The sequence below is a fragment of the Myxine glutinosa genome, chromosome 14 (genome assembly GCF_964187855.1).
Source record: "Myxine glutinosa chromosome 14, kmMyxGlut1.1, whole genome shotgun sequence".
In the NCBI taxonomy this organism is placed as follows: domain Eukaryota; kingdom Metazoa; phylum Chordata; class Myxini; order Myxiniformes; family Myxinidae; genus Myxine; species Myxine glutinosa.
In genome coordinates this window covers 9,932,061-9,957,304 of record NC_136274.1, presented here as the reverse complement: position 1 = coordinate 9,957,304, position 25,244 = coordinate 9,932,061, and the positions used below count along the sequence as shown (strand labels likewise).

Here is a 25,244-nt window from a genome sequence, read left to right as displayed (position 1 = left end):
TGTATTTGGACAAAACTTGTTGGACAGGTTGCGTGTGTCACAAGGAAGAATCGAGTCCATTTTGGTGAAGATCTGGATCTGGATCCATCTAGTGGAATTTTTTAAAGTGACTTCACCATTGAGTGATATGGCTAACCAGGTGGAGGTATGCTCTCTACTGAGTGCCGTGCTTGTTGTCATTTGGGTCATCTGGGTCTTTTGGGTTTTTGGAACCTCTTGGTGTTTTGAGTCTTGGGGGTATTTTGGGGTCTTAAAGGGTCTTCAAAAGTCGAAGGGGTCTCAGCAGTCTTCAGGGTTAAAAGGTACATTTCATTACGTACGCAAAAAGTATGACACACACACACACACACACACACACACACACACACACACACACACACACACACACACACACACACACACACACACACACACACACACACACACACACACACACGATTTAACTGCCGCGTTATGAAGATTCCTTTTGTGGACGACGTGTGTTTATCTCGGAGTTTGGATCACTGATAATTCAGAACAGGTAGGGTACCTGGGAGTTTTTAACTCAACTGGACTATGTCCAGGTGAGTTTTTGTCGACACCCAGTGTCTGTCGTCCGTCTGTCTGTCTGTCTGTCGTCTGTAAACAATTCGACGTCTACGCTCTAAAAGTCATAAATATTGATTAAATTTGATGAAACGTGTTGTGCAGCATCTTTAAGACATAAACTAGTTTGGGATTGCATTTGGGCGTTGCACGCCCAAAATGGGCGTGGCAGGGCGGCCATATTGAAAATCAATTTTTGTCATATATTTTTAGCACATATAAACTATGTAGTTTGTGGTTCTATTATGCATATTATAACCATATTGATATAGACCAGTTGAGTTCAGGTTCCCTGGAACCTCTCTAGTTTTTGTTTGGTTGAGATGCAACTGGTAGCGGAAGAGTAGTTGTATATTGACCTCTTACGTTGTAAGCAACAGTGACATTTGCTGAACGATCTCCTGTTCAACTGGCAGGTTTTTCTTTCTTTTTTATAATGCCAATAATACTCACTGTCCCATTAGACGTGACACCGTTGATCGATGCACAGTTGGTTCGTCCTTCGCTTGTGATCCGAGGCGTGGCCTGTTCGTTGGCTCCGCCCACTTTCGCGTGCAGCCAATCGGCTTCCTGGAGAGAGCGGGGGTTCGTGCCGATCGTGATTTAACAGCGGGAACGTCGGTTGGGGGACAGCCAGAGACCGCCGGATGACACCGAGCAGGTGTAGGTAGTCGAGGTGGTATCGAACGGTAGTAAAAGGGAATTAAAATAAAACACATCAAATCAAAAGCCGCTTTGGATTTTGATCCGGAATCCCATTGTAAACGTTGGGATAAACGCACACAGGTGGAGTGGACGGCGCACCATGCTCGCCGAGTGGTTACCTGCATCGCAGCCCGAGGGTTGGCTTTCGGGACCGACGGACTCGAATCCCATGATGAAACAACACCTGCTGCAGCCATTCGGTCCGTGCTCAGCATCTCAGGCTGCTTTCCAGATGCAGTACTGGGCTGAAGTCAGGTAGGATCGGCAACGTGCTTGTTGTTACCTTTCCAACCAGGTATAACTATAAGTACGTTGTATATCGCGGCCGGATTTGTGGAAACTAGAGTGAGTGACTACCTCGCTAGGTGTAACAGGTGTTATTGGGAAAAGAGAATGGATTACTCGCTTGTTCAACCAATGGCTGGGAATACAGCAGGTTGGATGAACCCTCTTTAAATGGTGTGGTTTCGGTGGTTGTCCATCGGTACCAAGACCATTTAAATGGTGTGGTTTCGGTGGTTGTCCATCGGTACCAAGACCATTTAAATGGTGTGACGTCAGTGGTTGTCCATCGGTACCAAGACCATTTAAATGGTGTGGTTTCGGTGGTTGTCCATTGGTTCCAAGACCATTTAAATGGTGTGGTTTCGGTGGTTGTCCATCGGTACCAAGACCATTTAAATGGTGTGGTTTCGGTGGTTGTCCATTGGTTCCAAGACCATTTAAATGGTGTGGTTTCGGTGGTTGTCCATCGGTACCAAGGCCATTGTGAACTGTGAACTGCGCTCAAGGCACTTTGTAAGGAGTACAGTGCAGTGCAGCCATTGAGCTCGCTGGGGGCTTGTTAAACAGAGATAAGTGTGGTCCAAGTTTCTAACAGTTATCTCATTTTCAAACCGCAAACTGTAACCTCGTGACTTTATTCTGCTCTTGGACAAACAGGATACTCCAACCTTGCGGTGTCCTTCCTCACAGGATACTCCTTACAGGGGTACTTCAACCTTGCGGTGTCCTTCCTTACAGGATTCTCCTTACAGGGGTACTTCAACCTTGCGGTGTCCTTCCTTACAGGATTCTCCAACCTTGCGGTGTCCTTCCTTGCAGGATACTCCTTACAGGGGTACTTCAACCTTGCGGTGTCCTTCCTCACAGGATACTCCTTACAGGGGTACTTCAACCTTGCGGTGTCCTTCCGACCAAGATTCTCCAACCTTGCGGTGTCCTTCCTTACAGGATTCTCCAACCTTGCGGTGTCCTTCCTCACAGGATACTCCTTACAGGGGTACTTCAACCTTGCGGTGTCCTTCCTCACAGGATACTCCTTACAGGGGTACTTCAACCTTGCGGTGTCCTTCCTTACAGGATTCTCCTTACAGGGGTACTTCAACCTTGCGGTGTCCTTCCTTACAGGATTCTCCTTACAGGGGTACTTCAACCTTGCGTGTCCTTCCTTACAGGATTCTCCTTACAGGGGTACTTCAACCTTGTGGTGTCCTTCCTTACAGGGCACCTGAAAGGCTTCACTGCTTTAAGGATATAAACCGGTTAATGGTCCCGAGAGGTCAGAGCTGAAGCAATGAGGCGATGGGTGGCGCACTGTGAATAGGACGAGCAGAGGGTCGTGGCATATGGGCCGATTGTTGTGGAAATTGCTCCAACTCCGTGATAAAATTCCATTTAATCACTATCGGAGACACATTGTCATTGTCCTGATTACATGCCACCACGCTGGCTCGGGCAAAGTGCCTGGCAGGATGGCCGAGAGGTGGTACGCACACTCGCCTCAAGGCTGTCTAGCCTGGGTCAGTTTCAAGAAAGACTAAGAATAAGATGCCAGCTAAGGCTAAAAAAGACCATTTATGATGCAATAAGGATTATTGAACGTGGACGATGGATGAAGAGAGCGCTAGATCAATGGGAACTGATCCCTGCTATTGTTTACAGGCCTTCCAGAAATATAAACATCTCGTATTGTTACCTGGGGCATGCTCACGTTACAATATGAGGACAGGTGTGCTGCTTTTGCACACTTGATCTGAAATGTAAAAAGGATATCCTTTTTCTGAACCGTGCTATCCAACTATGATGACTTTAAAAAAAATCCTAAATAATTAGACAAATATTTTTAACAACTAAGGGACAGGCCTTTGAGTGCTCGTGGGCTCTTAAAATCATAAAATATAATTATCTTAAACAATTTTTATTTATGCTCCATTTTATTTAATATGTGTATATATATATATATATATATATAATTTTTTATATAAACAGGAATTAAATTCCTGCATGGGGCTACGTGTGAAAAACTCTGACTCAACATGGGACTCGAACCAAGGACCTCCATCGCTTTTGCGGCGACAGCCCACTGCGCTATTGAGCCAGCCGAAATCTCCTCAGAATTTTCCACACTTAACACTGCGAGCTTTATAATGTGAGCGTAATATCATCCATTTTATTTAATATATATAGATATATATCTGCACGGGCAAATAAATAGGGCAAAAGGGAGAAGGTTGTCATGGGGCCCGCAAGGCTAACCCTAACTCTAGCAGAGGAAATGGCCTTAAAATGCCTGTTGTTTTTGTTTGTTATATATATATATATCTGCACGGTATGACGACGAGAATGTTGCAGAACTATCCCAGGCTGCAAAATATGATGAAAATTTTTTTTTCATCATAAATGACTTCATCTAATTTGGTTTTTGCATTTGGTTATGGACGAGTCTTGCTCTACTAATGTAATGTGAAGTGCATTGGAAGATATTCCAAAACTCCGGTGTCTGCCGGAGAGCCACATTGTACATTGTGGTTGTGGTGACATATCTATATGGTATGAGTGAGTCATGGTGAAAGATCCACATTGTACATTGTGGTTGTGGTGACATATCTATATGGTATGAGCGAGTCATGGTGAAAGATCCACAATGTACATTGTGGTTGTGGTGACATATCTATATGGTATGAGCGAGTCATGGTGAAAGATCCACATTGTACATTGTGGTTGTGGTGACATATCTATATGGTATGAGCGAGTCATGGTGAAAGATCCACACTGTACATTGTGGTTGTGGTGACATATCTATATGGTATGAGCGAGTCATGGTGAAAGATCCACACTGTACATTGTGGTTGTGGTGACATATCTATAGGGTATGAGTGAGTCATGGTGAAAGATCCATATTGTACATTGTGGTTGTGGTGACATATCTATATGGTATGAGTGAGTCATGGTGAAAGATCCACATTGTACATTGTGGTTGTGGTGACATATCTATATGGTATGAGCGAGTCATGGTGAAAGATCCACACTGTACATTGTGGTTGTGGTGACATATCTATATGGTATGAGCGAGTCATGGTGAAAGATCCACATTGTACATTGTGGTTGTGACATATCTATATGGTATGAGCGAGTCATGGTGAAAGATCCACACTGTACATTGTGGTTGTGGTGACATATCTATATGGTATGAGCGAGTCATGGTGAAAGATCCACACTGTACATTGTGGTTGTGGTGACATATCTATAGGGTATGAGTGAGTCATGGTGAAAGATCCACATTGTACATTGTGGTTGTGGTGACATATCTATATGGTATGAGCGAGTCATGGTGAAAGATCCACACTGTACCTCCTAGTTGTGGTGACAGGTCTATAGGGTATGAGTGAGTCATGGTGAAAGATCCACACTGTACATTGTGGTTGTGGTGACATATCTATATGGTATGAGCGAGTCATGGTGAAAGATCCACATTGTACATTGTGGTTGTGGTGACATATCTATATGGTATGAGCGAGTCATGGTGAAAGATCCACACTGTACATTGTGGTTGTGGTGACATATCTATATGGTATGAGCAAGTCATGGTGAAAGATCCACACTGTACATTGTGGTTGTGGTGACATATCTATAGGGTATGAGCGAGTCATGGTGAAAGATCCACACTGTACATCCTAGTTGTGGTGACAGGTCTATATGGTATGAGTGAGTCATGGTGAAAGATCCACACTGTACATCCTAGTTGTGGTGACAGGTCTATATGGTATGAGAGTCATTGTGAAAGATCCACACTGTACATCCTAGTTGTGGTGACAGGTCTATATGGTATGAGTGAGTCATGGTGAAAGATCCACACTGTACATCCTAGTTGTGGTGACAGGTCTATATGGTATGAGTGAGTCATGGTGAAAGATCCACACTGTACATCCCAGTTGTGGTGACAGGTCTATATGGTATGAGTGAGTCATGGTGAAAGATCCACACTGTACATCCCAGTTGTGGTGACAGGTCTATATGGTATGAGTGAGTCATGGTGAAAGATCCACACTGTACATCCTAGTTGTGGTGACAGGTCTATATGGTATGAGTGAGTCATGGTGAAAGATCCACACTGTACATTGTGGTTGTGGCGATTTGTTTTGTAAATTGATATCTAATTTAACAAAATAAAATGAAATAGAAATATTTCATTATTATTGTTTAATTAATTAATTATTGTATAAATTTAAGAAATGTGCCGGACTGATTACCTGACGGATTACTCGACGGATTACTCGACGGATTACCTGTGGGATTACCTGTCGGATTACCTGACGGATTGCTGCTCAACCTAATCTTGTATTCCCAACCTTGGAAAATGCAGTTCCTCCACTTTTCGATGGAGAAAAATTCCCGGTATTTGCTCGCACATCATTCTTGGCTCGCAGTCGACCATTATACTTCATTATACTTCAAACGACCATTATACTTCATTATACTTCAAACTTGAAACACGTTCTTGGAAACGATTTCAAAATTTGCCGCAACACCTGTACGAACCGAAAAAACTGGATCGAGCGCCCACCTTTCCACGGCGTGGCAGGTAAATATGTGATGTTTAACCGGATAGCTCGCCATGAAACACCTATCGTGCAAATAAGGAAGATCATTTATCATCGATTTCTTTGAAACTATCGAATGACTATGAATGTCACAAAAGAGGCCCAATGTCACCTGACAGCACTGTACCCTCTCCGAGCCTCGGGTACAATTCAATTTGGCGTCTCACGTGGTGTTCTGTAAATACGCGAAGCGTCGTTGTAATTTAGCAGCACGGACGGAACACGCTCCCTCCCTCACCGGGACGATGCATATCGTGTTACACTCTTTGTTAAATGCACTATTGTTAGACCCCGTGTTGCACGTTATGGCCGACGCACCACGGCATTCTGGGTAATCTTTTTAAGTTGTCCCAACTTGCTCTTCCCTCATCTTTTATCAAACGATGAAATTGTCATGACTGTTTAAGGTTTGTATCCACCCTGGTGGTTCTGCAGTGTTGTCGAAACCTGGATTTTGGCCCAATTCTGGAAATTTTGGAAAAATGGTGGAATTTTGACCCTTACGAGTCAAAATTCCCCAACCGGTCCCACCCCTTGGGCGAGCTTGGGTTGGATTTCTGACCTGACTATAAACTGGCGTCCTGGTGCTTTTAAGGCCAGAAATCACACCAATAAGTACGTTGTACTTCGGGGGGGGGGGGGGGGGGTGCCCTTAAGCCGGCTGTCCCATTTGCTGGTGGACGTTAAACATCCCATGATGTATTTCACAAAGCGTAGGCCAGTTATCACCAGCACCTTGAATAAATCCCCAAATCCTGCTCACCTTTACAGGGGTTCTGCATCACCGGCTTGGCTACGCCTCGGTGATGATGCAACCAGCGGGCTAAATTGTTTACTAATTTTTAGTCAATTGTGCCTTGGTAGAAGATGAAGAAGAATCCCAATTTTTCCCATTAATTTTATCATTCCTTTCAATACAAACACCTCACACACAGTCTTTCTGCTTTCTGATCTTTCCCTTCCCCTTCCCTTCCTCATGTATATGTATCTATGTGTAAATATGTGTCCGTTCATCCGTGCAGCCGTCCGTGATAGGTTTTCGTTACCGTGACAACTTGAGAACGGCTGAACGCACCTAAGTCAAGCTTGGTACAGGTATGGATAATGAAGTAAAGATGAGCTGATTCGATTTTGGGGTCACGAGGTCAAAGGTCAGACGTTATGTTAGGTGAAAATCCTGTCGCATCGATAACTTGTGAACCAGTGATTGGCTCTTGACCAAAGTTGGTACAAGTATGTATTAGATTAACGGATGAACTGATTTGATTTTGAGCTCAATAGGCCAAAGGTCAGAGGTCATGTCAGGTAAAAATGTGATAACTTGTGAACAGCTGAAGGGATTTAAATTAAAACTTGGTACAGCTATGTATAATGATGTAAACATGAACTGATTAAATTTTTGGGTTAAAAAGTCAAAGGTCAGAGGTCATGTCAGGTAAAAATGTGATGACTTTAGAATAGCTGAAGGGTTTCAAATCAAACTTGGTACAAGTATGTATCATGATGTAAAGATGAACTGATGAGATTTCAGTGTCAAAGGTCAGAGGTCATGTCAAGTAGAAATCCGATACTTGAGAACATTTGAAATGTGATACTTGAGAACATTTGATTTCAATTAAACTTGGTACAAGTATCTTATATAATAATAGCATAAGGACTCGACTTTGTTATCCCTTTGACGCCGCACCCAGTGACCCGATGCCCACGGCACTAATGGATTTACGATCTACGAACCGCGCTCTTTGTTTATCACGTACAGACATACTCGAAAAATCTGAATTAGCCGACGTTGGTGCCCAAAAGCATCCGATTAACTGCCGATACGACGCCATCTTACGACGCCATCGTATTGGCGTCTGCTGGGCGAAGGCGAAGCAAGCCGTCCGCTGATTGGACAGGCGAAGGCGAAAGCAAGCCGTCCACTGAGTGGACAATCCAGAGCATGCATTTGTGCTGGTGTCGGCGATCGTTGTTCATATACGCACTCTTCATTCTCATCTTTCTTCCTAACTCTTACTCGGACAAGCAAATCCCCTATGCCATCCATAATGGTACACTCTATCCATACACCACATCCTCCCTTCCGTGGATGTTCCACGGGTTTCGGCTCGTGTATAATAATAATGATGATGATCAGATCAGATGACCCAACCTGTGACTCGGTCTGCTTTTGCTTTCCAGAACATGGTTCATTGTAATGTCATTTACATGGCAGTCACAAGGTACCATCATCCCTGCCACTTCATGGGAAGACTTTGTTCAGTTTCTCTAAGCGGTACAAGCGGTCCTCTCCAAGAAGTTCTGTCACTCAAGCTTTTGGGTCTCACTATCTGCCATGATCTTTCCTGGGAAGACCACATTTCCAAGCTGGCCTCCAAAGCCAGTCGCCGACTGGGCATCCTCCATCGTGCGAAGTCCTTCCTTGGCACAGCTGAGCTCCTCACCACATACAAGGCTTTCATCCGCAGCTCAATGGAATACTGCTCTCCCCTCTGGGCTGGTGCTCCTGCCTCACACCTAGCTCGTCTTCACGCTGTTGAAACCAAAGCGTTCAGAATCATTGGAATCTCCCGCGATGACGCTATCTCCGAGGGCCTTTCACTTACTCACCGCAGGCAGGTTGGTGGTCTTTCCGTCTTCCACCGACTCCTCTCCAGCCTTGCTCCCCCAGCTCTCTCTGGGCTCTGTCCCCCAAATATTCCTGCAGGTCGCACAAGATCTGCCTGTAACCCTCTTATGGTTAAACTGCCAAAATCAAGACTCTCTGCTCACCTTCACTCCTTCATTCCTCTTTTCTCCCACCTCTGGAACAAACTCCCTCACTCTCTTCAATCCCACTCCTCCCTCCAGGTCTTTAAAACGGCTGTTCACCACCATCTCTTATCTTCCCCAATCCAAAACCTTGATCTTTTCTACCCCCGCTAATTTCACCCCAAATCCACTTTTTTGAGGTGACTTTTGACTTCTTTCCTGGAAGTCCTTGGTGTCCTTGCGTTTTATACCTATCCTGCCTCCCCCCAGGGCCTCTGCCTCCCACACATCTCCCGATGTCCCTGCCCTCAAATGTTGTGTTTGTGTGCTTCCTCCCCTTCTCTCCCCATCTTGTCGACCGCTCCCACCTTTATGTGCTTTGTTTGCTTGATTTGTTTGTTTGATAAATGTTAGCTCTTTCACGAGCCTCGACTCTGTATACCAAAAAAAAACAAAAAAACAACTACTCATAGGTATCATTACCTTTTCATCCTTGCCAGAAGGAACATAGTTTTCAACAGCACAATCTCTCCACAATGACCTGCATATTGCAATAATCTATCACATTTCGACTCGCACAGTTCAGAACAGGCTACCTTGTGGTGGCATGAGCTTCATACGACCACCTGGCACAATCAATAATAGCACATGCGATGTTCAACGTAACGCCACAACATCAACTGGAAGATGCATGAACCATTGGCACCAGGTTATTTTCACCGATGAGCTTGGATTCGGCCTAGACTTCAATTATGGCCGAGCACAAGTCTTGAGATGAGGTTGGCGGGAAGAGGAAGGGGGTTTTGATTTCCTAATCATGTCATTTGGTAGCATGATCGGTTTGGTGGAGGCAGCCAGATGGAATGGGCTGGCATTCAAGCTCTCCGAAGAACTGATCTCGTCATCATTTGGAGGGGTGCTACGAGTCGTGTCAGATGCAGGACTGTCGTCCCTCTGGCCGAACAGCTAGAACTGAACTTCATCTTCGTGGATAACAATGCCTGTCCACACTGTGCACATGTTGTCAAAATGGCACTTCAGTATGACAATATTACTGGCATGGACGGCCTACATGATCTGCGGACCTAAATCTGATTGAACATGCTTGAATATCCCATGAAATGTTTTTCTGGTTGCCAAGTCTGTCCACAGTTATTTCATCAACTGAAAATGACCCTAGTTAAAAAAAAAAGAAAAAGGATGCAACATCCCACATTTAGACCTGTGGGTCGTCTGAATTGGTCGATGACAAAACATGTCTAAGCTTGTATTGTGGTCACATATGTTATTAGTCATTTCTGCCAATGTAAACCTGTCTGTGATCCTTTGCACACTGGTGTCGTTACCAATTAGCATTGTTCATTTTAGACAGACATATGTTTTCTCATGACTCAAGTTCACCTTCAGTTAACATCATCTGTTTATTGAATCCATATAGCAATGTGTTGGCTCTCTTTATTCAGAATCGAGATATATTTAAATGTACTTTGATAACACAAGCTTCAAATCGCTTGTTGCCTTTTGGGAGATAAACGGTGTGACTGTGATGGGACACGATTCGTCTTGTCCTTTGTATATACACACTTATGGCGTGCATATACATCAATTTTTCAACCTACAGCAACACCGTGATGTCACCATCTTGTTGGCAAGTCACCTATCGCTGATGATTCACTAACAAGTGATGACACCATTCCGGTAGCTGAGAGGGGCGTGTAGCATTGGGATTCTCATGTCTGTACTACTTGTGAATGTCTGCAGCTGTAGAGGAACTCAGGTAGGGTTTGAAACAGCAAATGGATTAACTCGTGAAGCTTTTTTTGGTTACTTCCTGCAGCTTTCTTTGGCTGTAAGAGCATGGAGATTAATTTATTCAATCCTAGCCAACTGGTGTAATTGATTTGGTGTGAGTTGATTGATTATTTGCTTCAATTATGGGTGAGAGATGAGATTTGGGTATTGAAATATATATATATATATATATATATATATATATATACACACACCATGACCAAAAGTATGTGCACACCCGAACATCACACATCGCATTCCAAAATCATGGGCATTAATATGGAGTTGGTCCCCCCCCCCCACACTTTGCTGCTATAACAGTCTCCTCTCTTCTGGGCAGGCTTTCCACTAGATGTTGGAACATTGCTGTGGGGATTTGCTTCCATTCAGCCACAAGAACATTAGTGAGGTCGGGCACTGATGTTGGGCGATTAGGCCTGGCTCGCAATCAGCGTTCCAATTCATCCCAAAGGTATTTGATGGGGTTGAGGTCAAGGCTCTGTGCAGGCCAGTCAAGTTCTTCCACACCGATCTCGACAAATCATTTCTGCATGGACCTTACTTTGTGCACGGGGGCATTGTCATGCTGAAACAGGGAAAGGCCTTCCCAAAACTGTTGCCAGAAAGTTGAAAGCACGCAATTGTCTAGAATGTCATTGTATGCTGTAGCGTTAAGATTTCCCTTCACTGGAACTAAGGGACCTAGCCCGAACCATGAAAAACAACCCAGACCATTATTCCTCCTCGACCAAACTTTACAGTTGGCACTATGTATTCGGGCAGGTAGCGTTCTCCTGGCATCCGCCAAACCCAGATTTGTCCGTCCGACTGCCAGATGGTGAAGTGTGATTCATCACTCCAGAGAACGCGTTTCCTCTGCTCCAGAGTACAATGGCAGTGAGCGTTACACCACTATAGCCGATGGTGATCTTGGCATTGCGCATGGTGATTTTAGGCTTGTGTGCAGGTGCTCAGCCATGAAAACCCATTTCAATAAGTTCCTGACGAACAGTTATTGTGCCGATGTTGCTTCCAGATGCAGTTTGGAACTCGGTAGTGAGTGTTGCAACCGAGGACAGACGATTTTTACGCGCTTCAGCATTCGGCGGTCCCGTTCTGTGAGCTTTTGTGGCCACTCCGTGGCTGAGCTGTTGTTGCTCCGAGACGTTTCCACTTCACAATAACAGCACTTACAGTTGACCAGGGCAGCTCTAGCAGGGCAGAAATTTGATGAACTGACTTGTTGGAAAGGTGGCATCCTATGACGGTGCCACGTTGAAAGTCACTGAGCTCTTCCGTACGGCCCATTCTACTGCCAATGTTTGCCTATGGAAATTGCATGGCTGTGTGCTTGATTATATATACCTGCCAGCAATGGGTGTGGCTTAAATATCTGAATCCACTAGTTAGAAGGGGTGTCTGCATACTTTTGGTCGTGTGTGTGTGTGTGTGTGTGTGTGTGTGTGTGTGTGTGTGTGTGTGTGTGTGTGTGTGTGTGTGTGTGTGTGTGTGTGTGTGTGTGTGTGTGTGTGTGTGTGTGTGTGTGTATATATGTATGTATGTATGTATGTATATATATATATATATATATATATATATATATATATATGTATATATATATATATACATATATATATATATATATATATATATATGTATATATATATATATATATACATATATATATATATATATATATATGTATATATATGTATATATATGTATATATATATATATATGTATATATATATATATATATGTATGTATATATATATATATACTGTATATGTATATATATATATATATATATATATACACATTTTTGTGCGTGTATAACTTCTTCTTTAATGGTCCCAATTATCCTTTTCTTGTGGTGTTAGCCAAGAGGAGCGCTTCTAGCTCAAGACTTTCATGCACCCGCTGGCCAGACTTGACTTTTGACTAATTTGCATTCGGGTAGGGTGCCAGTGATAACTCATCTCCTCGTCACAAAAGACAACCCGAATATTTAACATCCCCCAATGCCCCCAGTATTGGCAGAGGGGTCCACCAGCTTGATCATTCCTCACCGTGCATGTGAAAACAGCAGTGTAATATTTTATAGCTGGGTTGGCATTTTAACCCAGGCAAGACATTTCATTGGTGAGTAACTCCTCAGTCACATTTGCTCTACGGCTAGGATACGGTGGCCGTACCCCCCCTAAATTGACAGAAACGTGCGGCGGCCGCAGAGTTTCTGGGGTGGCCCTAGGGCGTATGGCTATCTTTTACAGGCCGTAGGGGTCGCCGTGGAATTATAGCGCGGAGTTATAACTTTTTTCATTTCTAGGTTGGCCGTAGCAATTCGACAAGCCGTAGCCATGACGATATGAGATATGATATACATATGAAACAGAACTGGTATATATACCCACTCATTACCGTCCGTCTGGCCGCACGTTCGCCTTAGGGCCCCCCTGCGGTCGCCTTGCGGGCACCTTGAGGCTACCTTGCGTCTGCCTTGAAAATTCTATGGCCGCCGCAGGGACGCCCTAAGGTCACCGTGCGACATCAAATCAAAGACCGTACGGCACCCCCACGTTTTCGGTCTCCACAATTTCTAAATACCCCGTGCGGCTACCCGAAAAATAAAAACATATGTGACTGCTACATTGTGTGACCGTGGAAATACTGCGGCCGCCCTATAATTGCTAGTGGCCGTAGATTTTTTTAGACCCTACGGCCGCCGAGCCAAATGTGACTGAAGCATAAGCATACATCCAGTCTACTCTGCCAGCCGTATAATGTTGTTTGTCTGACAGTGTGGGGCACCTTAGCTTCGAGTGGTCTTCTCTTTGTTCGATTCTCGGCCTGACTATAAATTGTCGACTTTGTGCTTCACAAGCAGGATGTTGCATCAGAAAGTGGTGATCTTAGGCTTGTATTAGGCAGAATCATTGGAATCTCCCGCGATGAAGCTATCTCCGAGGGCCTCTCACTTACTCACCGCAGGCAGGTCGGTGGTCTTTCTGTCTTCAACCGACTCCTCTCCGGCCTTGCCCCCCCCCCCCAGCTCTCTCTGGGCTCTCCCCCAAATATTCCTTCAGGTCGCACAAGATCTGCCTGCAACCTTCTTATGGTTAAACTGCCAAAATCAAGACTCTCTGCTCACCTTCACTCCTTTATTCCGCTTTTCTCCCGCCTCTGAAACAAAGTCCCCCACTCCCTTCAATCCCACTCCTCCCTCCAGGTCTTTAAAACAGCTGTTCACCACCATCTCTTATTTTCCCCCATCCGAAACCTTGATCTTTTCTACCCCCGCTAATTTCACCCCAGATCCACTTTTTTGAAATACTGACTTCTTTCCTGAAAGTCGTTGCAGTATCCTTGTGTTTTATACTTCAGCCCTTCCCACGCCTCCCCCCCCCCCCCCCGAGTCCTCTCCCTCCCACAGATCTCCCGATGTCCCTGCTCTCAAATGTTGTGTTTGTGTGCTTCCCCTTCTCTCCCCATCTTGTCTACCGCTCCCCTTATTATGTACTTTGTGTGTCTGTTTTGATTTTTTTGTGTGATAAATGGTAGCTCTTTCACGAGCCTCGATCCTGTATACAAAAAGAAAAAAGAAAATAAAGTGTACTGTCTGTTGATAGAATGTCCAGTGTCTTTTTTTTTCTTTTTCTTTTTTTTTTGTATACTGAATCGAGGCTCATGAAAGAGCTAACATTTACTTCACAAACAAATCGACCAGACAAACAAAATACACAAAAAGAGGGAGCGGAAGACAAGATGGGGAGAAAAGGGGAAGCACACAAACACAACATCCGAGAGCAGGGAGATGTGTGGAAGGGAGAGGGCCCGGGGGGAGGAGGCATGGGAAGGGGGGGGGGGGGGGGAGGGAGAAGTATAAAGCACAAGGACACCAAGGACTTCCAGGACAGAAGTTGGTATTTCAAAAAGGGGAATTGGGGTGAAATTAGCGGGGGTAGAAAAGATCAAGGTTTTGGATGGGGGAAGATAAGAGATGGTGGTGAACAGCTGTTTTAAAGACTTGGAGGGTGGAGTGGGATTGAAGAGAGTGAGGGAGTTTGTTCCAGAGGCGGGAGAAAAGAGGAATGAAGGAGTGAAGGTGAGCAGAGAGTCTTGATTTTGGCAGTTTAACCAAAAGAGGGTTGCAGGCAGATCTTGTGCGACCTGTAGGAATATTTGCGGGACAGAGCCCAGAGAGAGCTGGGGGGGCAAGGCCAGAGAGGAGTCGGTAGAAGACGGAAAGACCACCAACCTGCCTGCGGTGAGTGAGTGAGAGGCCCTTGGAGTTAGCTTCATCGCGGGAGATTCCAATGATTCTGAATGCTTTGGTTTCAACAGCGCGAAGGCGAGCTAGGTGTGAGGTAGGAGCACCAGCCCAGAGGGGAGAGCAGTATTCCATTGAGCTGCGGATGAAAGCCTTGTATGTGGTGAGGAGCTCAGGTGTGCCAAGGAAGGACTTCGCACGACGGAGGATGCCCAGTCAGCGACTGGCTTTGGAGGCCAGATTTGAAATGTGGTTTTTCCAGGAAAGATCATGGCAAATAGTGAGACCCAAAAGCTTGAGTGACAGAACTTCTTGGAGAGGATTATTCAGAAAGTGGATGGGAGGGTTGTCCAGTCGGTCTTTTCGGAGAGACATCGTAAGAGTGTGAGATTTGTCAGGATTGAAAGACATGTTCCACTTGTTTGCCCAGTCTGTGATTTTGTCAAGGTCTGCAGAGAGTGAGGAGGCTGCAGACTGCCGATCTGAGGGATGAAGAATGGAGCGACAGAGAGTAGAGTCGTCAGCAAAGAGATAGAGAGGATTTTCAAGAGAGTCAGAGAGATCATTGATGAAGACCAGAAAAAGCACAGGGCCCAGAACTCTGCCTTGGGGAACTCCAGCCTGAACAGGAAGAGGAGATGAGAGAAACCCATTCAGGGCCACACGTTGACTACGACTAGAGAGGAAGTCCGCCAGCCATGTGTGGAGATTTCCATGGATACCAAAAGAGGAGAGTTTGGTGAGCAGAGCGGGGTGCCAGACTGTATCGAAGGCACGTGATATGTCAAGGAAGAGTAGGCGAGTTATCGTGAGCACCCTGGATAAATTCCAAAATCTTCTCCAGTCACATGTTACATCTGACCTGCCAGGCTGTTCGTGTCTTGGGCCAAAACATTTGACATGGTCGAGCCCACACAAAGGTGTGGTACTTGAAAATAGGATTTTAGACCTTCAGCAAAAGGGTAAGGCAGTTTTTGCAACTTGTAGCATCACCAGGGGGAGAACGTGGGAGGACAGTGTCCTTCCTCATGCAAAGGGGGCCAGGGAGACCTCCCTCAGAAGAAGAAAAATTCCAATATCTTTGTGTAGTTCACCGCAGCAGGACTGACAGAGGATAGCGCTGAGGTAGCATATTCACCTTTGAGTTATACATTCTGTGTTTGACTTCTGGCCTGAGTTTTTCACTGATGTTTCACAAGTGTAGTCTTGATCTAGTTTGTCTTAGTCGAGGTTCATTTCTGTCGTTTTTCAGCTATTAACCATATCATGTATATACCTGCTGTGCCCTCCCACCCTCTCCTTAACCTGGAATATACCTGGAGTTATCCGCTCCTCCTTTTAGACAGTATCAGACTGGTTCAAAGCGATGAATTATGTGCACCTGTGCTGGAACAATTGCTGACTCGGTAACAAAACTTTTCAGTTGTACACAGTTGTATCTCCCCTAGTAATCCAACAAAGTCATGCATTGTTTAATTAACATCAATTTGAACTACTCGATGGTGAAAGGATTTAAACTTGTGCAGAGTTTGGGTGCAAAACAGGAAAAGTGAAAGGAATACATATACCCGTTTCCAATACTGTAATACCAGAGCCTGGTGTTGCCTTAGCGGTTAGGGTGCTGGCTTGGGATCCTGGGGTCCTGGGTTCGAATCCTGGTCAATCGCTGAATTAACACCAGGGTGGTTGACTCAGCCTGTCATCCTCCTGAGGTCGGCAAATTGAGTACCAGTTCACTGGCGATTGCCTGATGATTGCCTGTGTGTAGCAAGAGGCAACTAACAGGGTTGGTGGCTGAAAGGGCATCCGGCCGTAAAACCTTTTTTTTTTTTTTTTTTTTCTTTTTTTTGCATACTGAATCGAGGCTCGTGAAAGAACTGACAACCGCGAGGGAAAGACAGCACAGGGGGACCGCGAGGGAAAGACAGCACAGGGGGACCGCGAGGGAAAGACAGCACAGGGGGACCGCGAGGGAAAGACAGCACAGGGGGACCGCGAGGGAAAGACAGCACAGGGGGACCGCGAGGGAAAGACAGCACAGGGGGACCAAAAACATTGCTTCAAAAAGGGGACCACGGTGCCCAAAAAAGGCCAACCCCTGCTCTGCGGGGGAAAATGGCATCTAAAGGTGGTTCAATACTGTAATACCAATCCAGGAAGTTTTGGCACAAAGGAGGTTCTGCGAGGTTAGACTGCCACTGATTGGACAAGTCTGACCAATCACAATAGTCGGATCTATGGACCAATCGCACAATACCACTACACAATAATGGGCCAATCTGACCGCCGATCAATCACATTGCACGTATATCAATGAGACTGGGTGGCGGGTGCGGCGGGGAGGGCGGATTGCGGTTGAAAGCAAATTGAAAACTCGGTTGCAAACAACCGACCGGCAAACTTCGGATTTCCTTTTATCATTCATGGATTATGTAAGAATAAATCAAAATGCGCAATACGCCTGCAGGCATGACGGTGTTAGAAAGTTCCATTTAGTACGAGTCTCATGCCCAGTGCACCATGCCCGATAATCGTTTGACTTTGGAGGCCTGCACCTTTTTCAGAAACCTAAAGGGGTTATACTTAAAGGAAGGGTTGTATGATCTTCACAACCTTCACCCCTCCGTTTGACGAAACACACACACGCACACACCTCAATATCTGTGGTGGTAGGATGCGTATGTAAGAACTCAGGTTGCTGGTCTGCAGGTAAGTTGTTGCATCACGCCATATATTGTCCTTTCAGAACTATGATTGTCAGTTATCCCATGTGTTTGCACTTGACTGGTGGTTTGGAAAGATTTTGTGGTACTTGTCAAAAAATAGGCCAGAAAACAAATTCCTACCGTGAATACCACTGTGAGGGCAATGAAAAACTACACAGGTAGTGTTAATCCCTGCGGTGTGGAGAAACCACTTTGGCAGGGCCGATCTCTGTCGGAGGCTGGTATTTGATGAACATGAAACGAAATTTTAATTGTATTTTTGCTTTAATGTAAATGATTGGCTCTCAACTTATTTTTCACCCTTGTTCAGTTAATCGGGCACATACACATCTTTGCCTTCGGTGTGCCATTCACTGTCTGGGAAGGGGTGGCATGATGGCCTAGAGGTACACACACGCGCCTCTAAGCTGTCTAGCCTGGGTTCAGATCTCGACCCAGATAAAAACTGCCATCTTTGGTACGTTAACTGCCATCATTATTGCCTTAACCTATAGAGGGGATTCCATCCCTCGGCCAAAGCCAATGATGCTACCGCACAGCCTTAACCTGTAAACGAAATAACAAGTCTGTCTGAGAAATGTTTCCTGTGGTTTGAACATGTCGTGCGATGTTTCATCTCCACAGGGCTGATGTTCTGGAGCTCATCCCACCAGAGAGTGGACCTTCTCCCTTTACGGAAGAGCTGCAGTGGTTTTGCATGCCCAGCGGCCCTGCAGAAGCTGCAGCATACCAGCTGGAATCACCTGTGGAAGAACACTCAGGTGAGTCGCCCCCGAAGATGCGGCCTGTCTGCTATGATCTCATGTCTAACGCCATCGAATGATGCACTTTATGCTCTTTTCATATGTATTATCCTCGGGCAGATATAATGCAAGATCAGGAAGAATAATGTCACCGGATTTATAGTTTAGACCCTTTCAAAGTTAATTTTCTCGGGCACCTGCCAAATCGATAAAGAACGCACCAATTGGCATGCACTGTCGGGCAACACAGCACCCTTCTGAGGTGTGCTATAAAAACAAATAACCATCAACACGAGGGCTCAGTTCAGACAGAGAATTTTGTCTGCGGGAGGATTAAAACGAGCCACAAGGAGACATTAGAACAAATTATGAAAAGAAACACTTTAGCCGAACATCCATTACGAGACCGAAACGCCCCAGTTGTTCTTTTTTTCTTCTTCTTCCATGAACATTATTTCAAATCGGGGGTACTTGTGGCTCTTTTTTTTCCTTCTTTTTTTTTTATAATGGGAGATAATTTCTGTAATGTTTCCGTTAAATGATCTTCTTAAATCAAACGGTTAAAATTATCATTCTCCCAGCTCGAAACAACCGAGATCTCTTAACTGTCGGTCGACCAAGCAGGGCCTCTTTTTGTGCGCCCACCACACTCGAACGTGCACCACGGACGGCAAAGAGTAGCGCACGTAGTTTAAGTTGGGACGGTTAAACGGAAGGAAAGCACCAAATTTGTCACCGAAGCAAAGCTGTTGTTCACGGGCAACTACAAATTATTCTGAGCCCTGGCTTAGAATAATTGGCTGTTTTGCAAGGAGAGGAATTGTTCACATGCAAATTGTTCGCAGTAAATCGTGTAAATCGCCTCCTGTCATGTGCACAGAGTACTACAAGGTGCGTGTGTGCATGCGTGCGCTTGTGTGTGTGCGTGCGTGCGTGTGTGTGCGCATGTGTGCGCGCATGTGCATGTGTGTGTGCATGTGTGTGTGCGTGCGTGCGTGCGTGTGTGCGTGCGTGTGCGCGCGCATGTGCGTGTGCATGTGGATGTGTGCGTGCGCGTGTGTGTGCATGCGCCGGCGCATTGTGCTGTGCAAGGTTGGTAATGATATCCATACAACATTTACGCAGACAAAGATTGAAGATAATGTTAACGTCACAGCACGATGCGGCGCTGCGCGTATTCCGATTCCTGCTTATTCTTGTAAATGAATCTCGGATTGTGCCTGAAATTTCGTTTCATCTCCCGTGCCGTGGGACATTAAAAAAAACAATATTCCACCTTTAATCCCTGCTGCAAAGGTGTGTCGAGATGGAGAGAGATGGAAAGAGGGAGAGAGAGAGAGAGAGAGAGAGGGTGGGAATATTTATTGTGGGTTATAGTCAGCTAATGGGTCAGCAATTTGGAGGGATAAAAATGCACAAGCTGCAAATTAACTCCACGGGGCCAGGTTTTTTCACTCTCACCTGCTTTTTAATACATACATTTATAACCCGCACCACTCGTTAATTCAAAACCGTGAACGCGGAACTATGAGCATAAACCCTTATCTTCATTTTTCAAAGTCCGTGTTCTGCAGTTAATAAATTACAATTAAGCAGAGAAGAACAACACGAGGACAAACCAAACTTTTCGGTGCTGCACTTTCATTACCATCGTGATTCTCGTTGGAAGCAAAATGACTTTCCCAGTCGAAGCCGCCCCGATAATAGGGAAATACAATGACTGTCCTGTGCTCGACTGCTTTGACCTCCAATTTCGAGCTGATGTCCTGATTTGAGCATGATCCGCGTTTAGTCGTCGGCGACGAGTGCTCGGTGTTCTCGATTGCGATTTGGGAATCAGGTTTGATATTTTTGGAATCCCATAATCATTTTTCTTGACGTCTCTGCCTGCCAGGTGTCACTTCCTGCATCGCATTCTAGCAGTGTCCATGTGTTTTATACCTTTCCCACCCCCCCTCCCCCGCCTTCCCATGCCTCCTCCCCCCCCCCCCCCCCCCCAATCCCTCTCCCTCCCACAGATCTCCCGATGTCCCTGTTCGCTGCTGTTGTACTTGTGTGCTTCCCTCTCTCTCCCCATCTTGTCTCCCACTTCCTTTATTGTATGTTTTGTGTGTCCGTTTGTCCTTTTTTGTGATTGATGTTAGCTCTTACACGAGCCTCGATGTTGTATACAAAAAAAAACAATAATCTTTATGTGATTCCTCTCAAGAAGTACCTTTACCTGATGGTTTGATGTCATGTACGACCTTGATCTCCCCGTAGACCTCTTTTGCCCTTTATTTTCTGTTGCCTTTTGGCCCAAGATAAAGCGCACCTCATTTCTGTTCTCCGGTGGGCTATCGATAGGCCTCATAGAATAATTATTACATGTTTACCAAAGGATTTTTTTGGAGCATTAGACCCACTGAAACTTGAAAACCGATAGGACATTTTACTGACGGAGGAGGAAGTCGTATATTGAAAGACAAAACACCTCGAGGGTTAATTATGTCATTTTCTGGAGATTGTAAAAGTTCTAAAGTGCATTCTGTTTCAACTACCTTTATACAAAGACAATTAGTGGAGTAGAACATTCATTGATGTGTGCTGAAGACTTATGGGTAAACTAAATGAAGAACATCTGGCCATCATTTCCACCGTCATTAAAATAACACAAATCATGAGCGAACAAAGCGGAGAACGTGAGATGAAGGTTGTTTTGATTCCGAGATATAGTTCCTCTGTTAGCATGATTTCACAATTCCCATTGTGGTCTTGGACTGGTTGCAGGCCTGCAGAGCTGTCCTGCATCACCAGCTGACACCCGGTGTGCTGGGGGCAATGAGGGTCATTCGGATAATTTAAGCCAGCACAGCCTTTCCCCACTGCCTATGGTAAGGTTCATCTTCTTCATCGCCGGTCTTCTTTGTAAGATTTATTTTAATATCCATCTGTTATTTGTAAAAATAAAAATAAATGCATTTGCATTTCTCATTGCACACACACACACACGCACACACACACACACACACACACACACACACACACACACACACACACACACACACACACACACACACACACACACACACACGGAAGTTACAACATTAGTTAAAATCTATGAAGGAAATTTAACTGCTCCCTCCCAAAAGCATGGGTTCATTGTCATCATTATGTGAAGAGGTGCCATTGGATGTTATTGGAGGGTACATACTACAAATGTAGGACATGACACCTTGCCTTGATGTTCAACATATTTGTACATATTTACACATGTGAACTTCCTGCTCCCTGACATACAAACAGCAATGTAAAGTGTGTGTATGTATGTACATATCAGTACTTATGCGACTCCATACTGTGTGTGGAGAACCGGCAGTCTTTTAAGTTTTAAGTGGGGGGGGGGGGGGGGGGGGGGGTGTAACGGTAACATAGGCTGCATGGCCATGGCCTCACACAGGGGGTGTGTGTGTGTGTGTGGGGGGGGGTAACATAGGCTACATGACCATGGCCTTACACAGGGTTTGGTGGGAGGTAGCATAGGCTACGTGGCCATGGCCTTACACAGGGGTGTGGGGGTGGGGGGGGCGGGGGGGCGGTAACATAGACTACGTGGCCTTGGCCTTACACAGGGGTGTGTGGAAAGAGGGGTGGCGGGGGTAACATAGCCTACGTGGCCTTGGCCTTACACAGGGGTGTGTGGAAAGGGGGGGTGGCGGGGGTAACATAGCCTACGTGGCCTTGGCCTTACACAGGGGTGTGTGGGGGGGTGGGGGGGGCATAAATTCTCCATGTAAATGTGTACCGTGTAGCGCCACCTGGTGATGGTGGCAAAGGGTATTACATTGTCTTTCTTCACTTGGGAAATGTTGAGGTTAAAGTACTCTTTCTTCGGGTAAATTTGCACTCCTTCCCTTCTCCTCTCCCCCCACCCCCCCCCCCACCCCTTCCCCACCCCGTCCTCCCCCCCTCCCCCTAAAAACGGAGGGGCCCGTCAAAGCCCTCCCACCCCCCAAAAAGATGTATATGCAGTATATCACTCTCCCCCACCTCCTCCTCCTCCTTTCGCCCCTCCCTCAATTTCCCTCCCCCCCCCCCCCCCCCCCTCCTCTGTTGCTGTTGGTGGTGTTCCAGCTGTCACATTGTGGAGTTTATCAAGAAAGTAGGTGCATGCATTTTTACTTTGTGTTTATTAATGAGTTTTCTTTCGCATGTCTGTACATGTATAAAGATGAAATGTGTATCAGCCAATCGTGCAATAACCACTTGACATAATCAGGTGATCCATAGCTCATCGGAAAGGTCTTTGACATGGGAGTGACCTGGACATATTTCAGTGGTGTTAGATTTCATGGGTTTCAGCTCGTGTACATATACATATACATATACATATACTACACACAGGTATTAGGAATACGTTGAACATTCTTCGATGTAAAATTAAAATGTGCACGTTATCCGCCTTTCAGTGCCACCCATGGTCAGCGGATAATGTTGGGTGTGCCAATTTGTTCGGATGAGCTTTGCTCATTTTCCCAGATGTAATAATTGTATTGAATCATTTATCCAAGACAATCTTGTAAAATCAGTTTCTTAGCAGCTCGGTCACCTCCCTCGTGTCATTCAGTCGGCTAATATATCCAGGTGTTATCTGGTTTTGGAACAACATAATTAAATCCACAACATTTCTTCATCATTGTCTCGTTTTTTTCACTTTTCTCTTCCCAATATTCTTCTTCTTCGATCCATCGTGTTATCTTTTAATCCTGCCTTATCTTCTTTCTCTCTTCCTCCTTTTCTTATTGTTTGTCTTCAGTATTTTTAAGAAGCAGTCTGTGGTTATAATGCACTGAAGAACGAGTCGAATTGATGATTCGTAATAATATTAATAAGCCCATGGTAAAAATACCACAATAGGATAAAAAAAAAAAACTTTTATTCTTGCGCTGATTGAAAGAGCCAACAATGGGAGTTTCTATAAAGAATGTCTTGAGTTGTAATTGTATGCACCTGACACTTAAAGAATAGAAGACAGTAAATTTAGCTTGTTGATTAATTCAAACCATTTGATTGGATAAATCTCGGTTCTACCGGTTGCTCTATCTGCACTTTATGTGTGTGAGGATGCAATCTCTTGTGTACAACTTCTTCTTCTTTTATATTTTAATTTTCTCGTAGGTTTGGATTAATTTGAACGAACTTTTAATTTTTTCTCTCTGAGGAGCATTTCAATGTTTCCGGGGGAGGGTTTGTTGGGTGGGAGGATGGGGCATAAAGACGGCATTAGCCTCTTGTATATACCCAGCAAAGACCCACAGGATATCCACCCAATGTAAAATGAGCCTTCAAAACCTCAACTGCCCCCCTCCCCCCCACCCTTTTGAACCCCAAGTCCGCAACCTCCCCCTTCCCAACCCAATGGCTCCAATCCCCTCCCAACCCCCTCCCTCCCAACCTCTCTGCCACATCACAACTCCTCAACGCCTCTCCTCAATGTTGAAAGTAAATAATGACCTCAGACAAAGACCTTTTTTAAGGACATGAGCGTAAGCCCTGCTTGAGAGAATGCGACATATAGCTCTTTTGCTCTTTTGGGCGGTGCATAAGTTAACAGACAGCTGTCTCGATCGCTGAGGCCAGATCTTCCCAAGAATTATCCTACCCATCGGCTGAAAATCCTTTTAACTGTGGCTTAGGTCATTTTACAATGCAGGAAACACGTATCGGGAGGTAGGCAATGGAATATAGTAGTCCAGGTACAATTGTATAGGTAGTGTGCTCTGACTGTTGTGAAGAAGAAGAACCCCCATCTACCATAAGTAGGGAATCCTTTTGACTGGATGTCATGTAAGTGTATAATTGTCCTCATGACGAGGGGTGGGGTAATGCTAATTTAGTTATGGATTAAGGGTAATTAATCCCCTGTATGTAAATCGCCTCTGTACTTTTCTCCTCTGTTCCTTATAACTATACATCGGATTTTTATGTGAAAAAATAAAAAATATTTTTTCACATAAAACGGCTTTTTGCGTGCAAAAAAATTATTTTTCTATTTTCGGAGGAAAAAAATATTTCGCCCTTTTTCGGGAAAAATAAAATAAAATGCCCTTTTTGGTCGAAAATGTCTGGCAACGCTAAAAAAAATTAGGGAATTTTTCGAAATTTTTAACTGCGATCGAAATTTTTAACTGCGATCGATCTCAAAAACAAAACGTTGCGTCCACTTGCGTGCGTTGCGTCCCCAGCGTGTACAGCAGTGAGGCGGTGTACTACAGTGAGAGAGTGTACACAAAGTGTGAACAAGTCTTCTATCAAGATGAGTGCTGCTCTTCGTGACAAGTGGCTGAAGGAATTCAACGCTGGCGGCGATGGGGCCACCTTCAAGTACGTGTCGAGTGACACGGCTTTCTGTCGAGCTTGTGAAAAGACTTTCCGGGCGAAGCAGAAGTCTGAGCTGGCCCAACATGTCCGAGGAGACCGCCACAAGAGCAACTAGGCCTTGAAGAAGAAGAGGACGGTCACGCAAGCCACCATGGAGGACTTTGGTGGCGGAAAGAGGCACAAGTGCGACGTCGTGGCTCAGGAGCTGTGCCAGGCCATGCTGGCCGCTGGCATCCCATGGTCGAAATTGGAAAACCCTGCCCTCCGGTCGTTCCTGGAGAAGCACATCACTCTCCAGATCCCCGATGAAAGCTGGATTTGAAAGCACTACCTCGACAAGTGCTACGACGAGGCCTCGGCGGGGATCCGTGCCGACCTCGGACAGCAGCCCATCTGGCTGTCCGTCGACGAGACGACCGATTCGGCAGGT

General features: G+C 45.3%; 1 protein-coding gene across 1 annotated transcript in view; it reads left to right on the top strand.

Annotated features, from left to right (window-relative positions):
• Nucleotides 1-1,207: 1,207 nt before the first annotated feature.
• Nucleotides 1,208-25,244, top strand: part of LOC137439422 (uncharacterized) — a 100,116-nt gene continuing 76,079 nt past the window's right edge. The window contains exons 1-4 of the mRNA XM_068135161.2: nucleotides 1,208-1,246; nucleotides 1,372-1,545; nucleotides 18,336-18,472; nucleotides 21,224-21,327. Of these exons, the coding sequence (XP_067991262.1) occupies nucleotides 1,233-1,246; nucleotides 1,372-1,545; nucleotides 18,336-18,472; nucleotides 21,224-21,327 (429 nt within the window). The 5' untranslated portion in view covers nucleotides 1,208-1,232. The remainder of the gene's footprint in view (nucleotides 1,247-1,371; nucleotides 1,546-18,335; nucleotides 18,473-21,223; nucleotides 21,328-25,244) is intronic.